Source organism: Elephas maximus, chromosome 5 (assembly GCF_024166365.1).
Source record: "Elephas maximus indicus isolate mEleMax1 chromosome 5, mEleMax1 primary haplotype, whole genome shotgun sequence".
NCBI classification, from domain to species: domain Eukaryota; kingdom Metazoa; phylum Chordata; class Mammalia; order Proboscidea; family Elephantidae; genus Elephas; species Elephas maximus.
The window spans coordinates 22,081,633-22,091,983 of NC_064823.1; the positions used below are offsets into that span (position 1 = coordinate 22,081,633).

General features: G+C 36.7%; 1 protein-coding gene across 2 annotated transcripts in view; it reads left to right on the top strand.

The window, feature by feature from the left end:
* ANKRD50 (ankyrin repeat domain containing 50) overlaps positions 1–9,952 on the top strand; it is a 59,402-nt gene extending 49,450 nt beyond the window's left edge. For both annotated transcript variants that reach the window (XM_049885366.1, XM_049885367.1), the window contains exons 4-5: positions 1,832–5,382; positions 6,936–9,952. In XM_049885366.1, the coding sequence (XP_049741323.1) occupies positions 1,832–5,379 (3,548 nt within the window). In that variant the 3' untranslated portion in view covers positions 5,380–5,382; positions 6,936–9,952. The remainder of the gene's footprint in view (positions 1–1,831; positions 5,383–6,935) is intronic.
* The last annotated feature ends 399 nt before the right edge of the window (positions 9,953–10,351 follow it).

The window sequence follows — 10,351 nt, forward strand, 5'->3', positions numbered from 1 at the left end:
CATACATGGTTAAGCACTCAACTACTGACCAGAAAGTTGGCAGTTTGAATCCACCCAGGAGGCACCTTGTCCACTTAAGCACCTCAAAGTTAGTATTACAAAACTGAATTTATCAGTTTCTCTCCAGATTTATTATTTATCTTTCATTTATCTATTTTTCCATTCTGTTGGCCAACTCAGATATTAACATCAACTTTGACTGCTTTTCTCTTTCCATCCTCGTATTACCAACCCTGTTCCATCTAGCTCATATTATAAGCCAAAACCAAACCTGTTGCCATAGAGTCAATTCCAACTCATAGTGACCCTATAGGACAGATTAAAACTGCCCGTTAGGGTTTCCAAGGAGTGGCTGGTGGATTCGAACTGATGACCTGTTGGTTAGCAGCAGAGCTCTTAACCACTTTCAAATCCTTACTTTATTTTTATCCTTGCTGCTGCTACTGCCACAGTTGTTCAGGGCCTTAGTTATTCTTATCTAGATTTTACAGAATCTCTCTAAAAGGTCTTGCCTCTATCTAATTTTGTTTAACTCCAGCCCTTCTTTATCTCCCTTTAGTGATATTAGAATGGTCTTTCAAAATGCAAATATGGTCAATCTTACTGCCTTGGTCAAAATACATCACCAACTTCTCATCACAAAATTAGAAGTCTGATCTTCTCATGCAGGGCCTGACATATAGTAGGTGATACATATTTGCTTTCTTTAATGGAATAAAGCATTATTGCTCAGTATAAAACAACTAATCTGTGCTGAATTTCTAGATTTATATCTCTTACGTGAATTCACTCACTGAGCAGTTTTTTTCTTCAGTAAGATGAATGCATAATTTTCTAATAAAATCATGATACCACTTCCTTTCAGAAAATGAAATTACGGTTCCCTTTCTAAAGAACTTAAAGTGAGTTTCAAATAGCTGTAACTAGTATATTTTTAAAGTGATTTGAATTTTATTAAGTTGCTTTGATAACAATGAAGAATCGTTAATAATATTTGACCTAGTTGCATCTCAGATAGTTCATGCTATTTACTCACAATCTGAGATAGTATTTAATAGTATGTAAATAATATAATTTAAACCCAGTGATAGGTGATGATCTAATTGTATGAAAATACTCAATCCCATAATTAAGCCTAGCGTATATTCAAATGTAGGAGTGTAAATATATAAATTACTCATGGAAAAATCAGCCTTTAAAAACAAAAAAATTTTGTTACAGCTCTTACAACTTTTTTCACTAATCGTTGGGGAGTTCAGAAAATCTTAGCAAGGTGCTTTCGTAGATATGTAAGATTGTCTAATGCTTAGTATCTCTTACTACTGCAGTTGAGAGGAGCACCGAGCCACTAAAAAAAAAAAAGAAATAGTTCCATTTGTAGATAGGAAAATAAAGTAGTTCATCTGCTATCAATGTTTTTTTTTTCAGAGGTGGGAAAAACTGTTTGACTTACATACTAAACCCACTGCCATTGAGTCAATATCAACTCATAATGACTCTATAGGATAAAGTAGAGCTGCCCTATAGGGTTTCCAAGGCTGCAGATCTTTACGGAAGTAGACCGCCACATCCTTCTCCTTTGGAATGGCTGGGGGGTTCAAACCGCCAACCTTTCAGTTAGCACTGAACCATCAACCTTTCAGTTAGCAGCTTAACCACTGCGCCACCAGGGCTCCCTCGATTTAATACTAATGGATATTATTAATTGATTAGTTTGCCGGTAATTTTTTTTCCTGAAAATCAGGACACTGAAGACATTCTTTTTCAATATTTGGCAACTTCTATAATAATTTTTAACTGATGACACCTACTTTTTTTGTTTCTTCTCTAGGTTTTCGAAAAATAAGTTTAGATGACCTTCGAAAGGCATATATCGTCAAGGATGTTCAGCAGTACATTCTTCATCGTTTAGACCAAGAAGAAGCTTTGCGACAACACCTCACAAAAGAAACTGCAGAGATGTTAAATCAACTACACATTAAAAGCAGTGGATGCTTTCTTTATCTGGAACGTGTTCTAGATGGAGTTGTAGAAAATTTTATTATGTTAAGAGAGATCCGTGATATTCCAGGAACTCTAAATGGTCTGTATCTCTGGCTGTGTCAAAGACTTTTTGTAAGAAAACAATTTGCAAAGGTTCAGCCTATTTTAAATGTTATTCTTGCAGCCTGCCGACCTTTGACCATAACGGAATTATATCATGCAGTATGGACCAAAAATATGTCATTAACCTTGGAAGACTTTCAACGCAAATTAGATGTCCTCTCCAAACTTCTTGTTGATGGACTAGGAAACACTAAAATACTGTTTCACTATAGTTTTGCAGAGTGGCTTCTGGATGTGAAACACTGTACTCAGAAATATTTATGTAATGCAGCAGAAGGACACAGAATGTTGGCTATGAGTTATACCTGTCAAGCCAAGGATTTAACACCGTTGGAAGCACAAGAATTTGCGTTGCACTTAATTAATTCAAACTTACAGTTAGAAACAGCTGAATTAGCTCTGTGGATGATATGGAATGGTACACCTGTCCGAGACTCTCTGTCTACTTTAATACCCAAGGAACAAGAAGTTCTACAGCTGTTGGTTAAAGCTGGGGCTCACGTCAACAGTGAAGATGATCGCACATCGTGCATAGTCAGACAAGCCTTAGAAAGGGAAGATTCCATTCGGACATTATTAGATAATGGAGCTTCAGTAAATCAGTGCGATTCAAATGGAAGAACATTACTGGCTAATGCTGCATACAGTGGCAATCTCGATGTAGTGAATTTACTTGTCTCTAGGGGAGCAGACTTAGAGATAGAAGATGCTCATGGACATACACCACTCACCCTAGCTGCTAGACAAGGACATACCAAGGTGGTTAATTGTTTGATTGGGTGTGGAGCAAATATTAATCATACTGATCAAGATGGTTGGACAGCATTAAGATCTGCTGCCTGGGGTGGCCATACTGAAGTCGTTTCGGCCCTACTTTATGCTGGCGTAAAAGTGGATTGTGCAGATGCTGATAGCCGAACAGCTTTAAGAGCAGCCGCGTGGGGAGGACATGAGGATATTGTCCTGAATTTGCTGCAACATGGTGCTGAAGTCAACAAAGCTGATAATGAAGGCAGAACTGCTTTGATAGCAGCAGCATACATGGGACATAGAGAGATTGTGGAACACCTACTGGACCATGGAGCAGAAGTAAATCACGAGGATGTCGATGGCCGGACTGCGCTCTCTGTGGCTGCACTTTGTGTGCCTGCAAGTAAAGGGCATGCGTCAGTTGTTAGCCTTCTCATCGATCGAGGTGCTGAAGTAGATCATTGTGATAAAGATGGCATGACTCCACTGCTGGTAGCTGCCTATGAAGGACATGTTGATGTGGTTGACTTGCTTCTAGAGGGTGGAGCTGATGTAGATCACACAGACAACAATGGCCGTACACCCCTTTTAGCAGCAGCATCTATGGGTCATGCTTCAGTTGTAAACACGCTTTTGTTCTGGGGCGCAGCTGTGGATAGTATTGATAGTGAAGGTAGGACAGTCCTCAGCATAGCTTCAGCACAAGGAAATGTTGAGGTGGTACGTACCCTACTGGATAGGGGGTTAGATGAAAATCACAGAGATGATGCTGGATGGACACCTTTGCACATGGCAGCTTTTGAAGGTCACAGATTAATATGTGAAGCACTTATTGAGCAAGGTGCTAGAACAAATGAGATTGATAATGATGGCAGAATACCTTTCATATTAGCTTCACAAGAAGGTCATTATGATTGTGTTCAAATATTATTAGAAAGTAAATCTAACATTGATCAAAGAGGTTATGATGGAAGAAACGCACTGCGGGTAGCTGCCTTAGAAGGACACAGGGACATTGTTGAATTACTTTTTAGCCATGGAGCTGATGTTAACTACAAAGATGCTGATGGTAGACCCACACTTTATATTTTGGCTTTAGAAAACCAACTTACAATGGCTGAGTATTTTTTAGAAAATGGTGCAAATGTAGAAGCAAGTGATGCTGAAGGAAGGACAGCACTTCATGTTTCCTGCTGGCAAGGCCATTTGGAAATGGTGCAGGTTCTGATAACCTATCATGCTGACGTCAATGCTGCAGACAACGAAAAGCGATCTGCTTTGCAGTCTGCTGCCTGGCAAGGCCATGTGAAAGTGGTTCAGCTTCTGATTGAGCATGGTGCCATAGTTGACCATACATGTAATCAAGGTGCAACTGCGCTCTGTATTGCGGCCCAGGAAGGGCACATTGATGTTGTGCAGGTTTTATTAGAACACAGTGCTGATCCAAACCATGCTGATCAATTTGGACGCACTGCTATGCGTGTTGCAGCCAAAAATGGACATTCCCAAATAATTAAATTATTAGAAAAATATGGTGCAGCTAGTTTAAATGGTTGTTCTCCATCTCCTGTTCACACAATGGAGCAAAAACCTCTCCAATCGGTGTCTTCAAAAATGCAGTCCTTAACAATTAAATCAAACAGCTCTGGTAGTACTGGTGGAGGGGATATGCAGCCTTCATTGCGTGGTTTACCTAATGGGCCAGGCCATGCATTCAGTTCTCCTTCAGAATCTCCAGATTCTACAGTTGATCGTCAGAAGTCATCATTGTCAAACAACTCCCTAAAAAGCTCAAAAAACTCATCTTTGAGAACTACTTCATCTACAGCAACAGCTCAAACAGTGCCAATCGACAGCTTTCATAACTTGTCATTCACAGAACAAATTCAGCAGCATTCATTGCCACGTAGTAGAAGTCGACAGTCAGTTGTTTCCCCATCGTCCACAACGCAGTCCTTAGGACAGAGTCATAATTCACCAAGTAGTGAGTTTGAGTGGAGTCAAGTAAAACCCAGTTTGAAGTCAACGAAAGCAAATAAAGGAGGGAAATCTGAAAATTCTAACAAATCTGGGTCTGGTGGGAAAAAAGCTAAACAGAGCAATTCTTCACAGCCAAAGGTTTTAGAATATGAAATGACACAGTTTGATAAGAGAGGCCCCACAGCCAACTCTGGGACTAGTGCACCATCTAAACAAATGCCAGCGGACTCTCAGTGCAAGATTATGATACCTGCGAGTCAGCAGGAAATTGGTCGCTCTCAACAGCAGTTTCTTATTCACCAGCAAAGTGGGGAACAGAAGAAGAGAAATGGAATAATGACAAATCCAAATTACCATCTTCAAAGCAACCAGGTTTTTCTTGGTAGAGTTTCAGTCCCACGAACGATACAAGATAGAGGGCATCAGGAGATGTTAGAAGGGTATCCTTCCTCAGAGACAGAATTAAGCCTTAAACAAGCCCTGAAGCTTCAGATTGAGGGCTCTGACCCTAGCTTCAACTACAAAAAGGAAACGCCATTATAAAAGGTAAAACTTCATCAACATAAAGAATACCAAAACTCTAGTTCCCTCTACTTAGAATACTCTCTTGCCTATTAGTCACATGGCCACATCTCTCACCTACTAATCGCTATCAAAGTGTCATCTTACACTCTTAAAATTTGAATTCTCTCATCCTCAGCACTCCTTTTTCTCCTTTCCTGCTCTGTTTTATACAAAACACTTTTTGTTTTACATACGTTACATGTTTTTCTTATTTATTATGTTTATTATTTGTCTTCCCCCAACTAAAATGTAAGCTTTCTGAGGGTAGGGAATTTTATCTGTTTTATTTACTGCTATACCTTGTACTTGGAATAGTGCTTGGACCTATGGCTGTTTCTCGGTAAAAATTTCTCAGTGAGTGAGGGATGCGTGAATCATCTCAGATGAAGAATTACTTCCTATTCAGTCGTTTCCCTCTTAAAAGGTCTTTGATGGTGACAAAGGGAGGGGTTATTTGTGTAATATTCTTCTTCTTGGTTTGAATAAAATTATGCAGCACTATAGTAGATAGTTGGTAAATATTAATCTCCCTCTTTCCACCCTAGAAGTCAAAGACTTAACCTGCAGATGGTAATTTTTATTATGACAGATCTCTTTTAAGAATCCTCCAGGTAGTGTTTCCACACACCAGGAATAGGTGTGGAAAAATGATAAATGGATGTATCGGAAGATGGGAATTTAGAGCCTGTTATTTTTTTTTATATTTAGATTAAAGAATTAAGTGTAAAACCCTAAAATATTCATACTTATTAAATGGAAACTTTTTTTTTCCTCCTCCCCACCACACAATGCATCACTAATTATATTGAGGAAGTTTATGAGAAAATTAGATACATAGTTTTTATGTTATGGATCCTTTTTCAGATGCACATTCCCTGTATTCGAAATAAGTCTGAAAATTCCATTAGCAATCTTTGCAAGGTTATATTACAAATATATTTATTTCACTTAAGCATTTTTCTGCCTCTAACAAAATTGCACTCTTTCTTTTAGCAAACTGAAATTTCTCACATGTACTGCTTTTTTCTTTGGGGATATACTTTAGGTAAAACATTATTATAAATAAACTCCCTGTATCTTCTAATAATAAACACCCTTCATGTGAATCTAGGGAAGACTGGGCAAATCTAATTCAAAAATAATTCATATAAAGTAGTTAATTGTCCAGTGTGATTTATTTTAAAGTTATTTTATTCTGATTGTACTTTTTGTAAAGGCAAAGCATAAATGTATGTATTAAACAGTGAAACATGAATTTAAACATTTTGTGGAAACTTTAAAAGTGACTCATAAGGTAAATAATGAATCGCTAATAGGCAAGATTACTTTGTGCTTTATGTAGCTAAAAATATATATACGTATACACACATACTCATATGTGTGTGTGTGCATGTATGTATATATACACACATGTATGAGTACATACATATGTATTATATAAGGTCTTAAAACTATTTTTAGTTATGTAGTAAGTATAACACGGATACTAATTTAGTGGTTTTTTTGTTTTTTTTTTTTACCTTTTGCATTATTAGTTTCCTATTCTGTGAAACAGAAGACGTTATGATTGGAGTGGTCCTTAAAGCTACTGGATGAAAACATAAAATGCCTGTTGATTTGCTGGAAAAAAAAAAAAAAATGAAGAATTTGGTATCTGCAGTACAGTTACCTTACTTACTGTCATGTGCCTAAATAGTAAGGCTGCCTTCTCAACGTAACCCTCTGTGCTTAAGAAATTTCATTTCGTGTGCTTTGTATTCACTACACAAGAATAAGCACTTTTTTTTTTTTTTAATGCAGATGTATACTACAGTTCCCTGATAAAAGCTGAAAAAAATTTTTGAGTAAAGTATTTTAAGTTAAGATTTGATAAATGTGCATGTGCCATGGTCAAGTCTATATGAAAAGGCAGTGTTCTTTGTATTTATTTTTTTTTCTTTTTGTGGCAAAAGAAACGTAGGCATATTGTTTCAGTCACGTTTGCATCGTTGTAGTGTATGGACTGTTTTCTTGTATCTTTAAAAATAATGTTGCTCAATAAAGTAAATTTTGCAACTGTTTTATGTTCACTACAGCTGCATTGGATAAAAATAAGTTTCTATATAGATGCCATATTGAGGTAAAAAATGGTTTATTGAATTTTTTTAATTCTAGTATTTTAGGGAGCTGCTGTAAGTAGTTTAAATCTGGATTTTCCAAGTAGAATCCTCATCTTTGCTAAAAGTGTCCAAAATGGAAACGAACGCCAGATTGCAGGCAGAACAAAGTTCTGTTTCATTCACTGGGTTGCTATTTCACCTTCCACTCACTTGTCATTCCACCTCCAAGAAGACAGACTATCATTCCTGAGGCGTGAAAATTCTCAGGGAAAAATCCATGCCTCAGTTGCATGTGTGTACAGAAGGCGATGCACCTGAGGGTAGATTTTGGATCCCTGAACAATTCATTGACCCTATGTCCCTCTTCCTTCCAGTTAAAGAACGTGTAATTGACCATTATAAATGTTAATGCTAGTTTCTCTCTCAGCGGCTTTTATTTTGTAAATCACTGCATGACCAAAAGAGCCCCCACTCAAAGTCAGTTGGATCAATTTTGATAGTTTAGTTGGATGAATATTCTTGATGAGATATGTACTGTCCTTCACAGATTATACCACTAACCCATCCGTCGTAGCACACATGTGTTTTTTTATTGTGATTTGATAAATAATAGTGATGGATTTGCACTGTTCTATTTACATACTCTTTCCTAGTCTTTTGACAGTTGCGTGCAGGGTGGCTCAATGCCAGGGTTAAGGGGGAAGTCTCTGACCAAAAAAGCAAAGTTGACTGGTTCAACTGAGCATGTGACCCGCAGCCTTGGCCTCCTGGATGCACTTAAACCAGTGGTGCTAATGTTAGGTGGGTGGTGTGTGTATGTCTGGAAAGATTAGCACAGTTGTTTAGAAACCAAGGTTGTGGGTTTGATCTTTGAATGAGCGCTGTTAATCTTAGAAAACAAACAAAAAATTCTATTCTTTCCGTTGCCGTCGATATGGAGGAATGAAGAAAGAGAATTTGGAGATTCAGCACAAAGCCATTGCTACTACCAGAAAAATCTTTATAATATGACATAGTAACAGAGGTCAGTAATGTCATCTTAGTATATGAAGGACATGTCGTATATGAAACATTATACAAAGAAATAGGTATGTGTACCTGTGGCAAATATTCCGCTTGAATCTCAGTGTACAGCTTTTTTGTTTTTGTTCTTTAAAGTCAGCAAAACCCATTTTGTTTATATCATTGATATAAGTAGTAATCAGGAATAGAAGATAAGTTCAATCAATATTAAGGTGACATGGCAATACTGATAACTCGAATGTGAATGTTTCAAGTATTGAATTCTTGTCCCTATGGGACATTTACTAGATACACTTCATAAGACTCTTGCAAAGTAGCCTTAAGAGTGTCAGTGATTCTTTTAATAAATATGAACACATCCTATTAAACCAATTTTACTCATGTCTCAAACACAGCACATTTACAACACTGTAGAAGATGAATTCTAATTTCTTGTTAGGTGTATTTTTCTTCAGAAAGAGAACCCTGAAAACCCTAATAGTTTTTCTATTAACCTTGAATTATTGGAATTGTATTTATTTAATTTTATTGTTTGTTACAAAAATGCACCTTGTGGCCAAAGGGCAGAGATAGTACTCATTAAATAAGGGATTTGTGTTTTTCAAAGAGCTGAATGTTTTCATATCCATACTATATACACTTGAAACAGTTGGTAGGAAGAGAACCTGTTGGGAAAACGCGATTTTCAAAAGTAATTATTCTTCTGGATGTTTTTATATAAATTATTTTTTAGAATAGGTCATAAATGGCTTTCAGTTGGGATAAGTATGATGAGGGTGCTGGAGGTGCCCTGCTTTGCTTATTTGTTTCTGCGGGGGACTTAATGTCGTGACTGAAAATGCCTTCTGTTCCATTAAGAAGAACAAGTATAGTCCCCCAGGTATAAAACCCCTAGATAGCTATTTTTGAAATGAAAATGTTTAAATTTTATAAATCAGCTCTTGCCTCTATACAACTATGATGCCATGTGCTTATAACATTTTTATAACTTTGCATCTTTTCCCGTTGCCTAAAAGTCATGAGTTGATAATAAGGGAAGTGATAAAATATAGTCATTAAAAATCTGAATGTTTGTAGGAAAGATCTTGGAAGGAAAATTGACCAGAACTCATTAGTGTGTGCTGCAGCGTATAGCCCTGTCTTTTGTCCCTCGCCCTGTCTCTACCCTCACCAGAATCGTCACTAAAAATAGTTCACTACTTAAGAAACAGGAGTAAGTACTTTTCTCAATATCATTTTGGCTATGCAAATGTTTGTTTTGCTTAATGTCCTCCATTTACACTTTTCAGCAAATGTAGTTGCAGACAAAAGCTTTCTTTTTTGGTTTGAGGTCTGTAAATAGCCTAAACTGTACATTGAATTTCACATTGTAAAAGTTTTATTTTATTCCTTGTATTATATTATGCAAAAGTCCCTATGTATATGAAAATGCATAATAAATATATTTGCTTTACAGAGGATATCTTGTTTTAATTTTATGCTTGGACCTGTAGTACATGCATGACATGTTAGTTTGTTTTTTTAAGTTATTAAGTTATTTTAAATAATTACTAAGCAAATGATTTGGAAACAGTTTACAAAGAAAAACTTTAGGTATAAAATGTCCGAAGGAAGATGTTAAAAAGATCAGTCTTTCTGTCTTCTTAAAGCTGCAGTACAGATTTAATTTTTTTTCTCTTTTCCTGATTGATAATTTATCTCACATGTCAAGTTTCGTAACTGAGAATTGGAATAATTCAATAATAAAATGTGTGCATATATGCTCCTTTGATGTCAGAATATTATGGCCACTTTGCATTCGACATTTTCGGTTTTATTGCAAACATGGG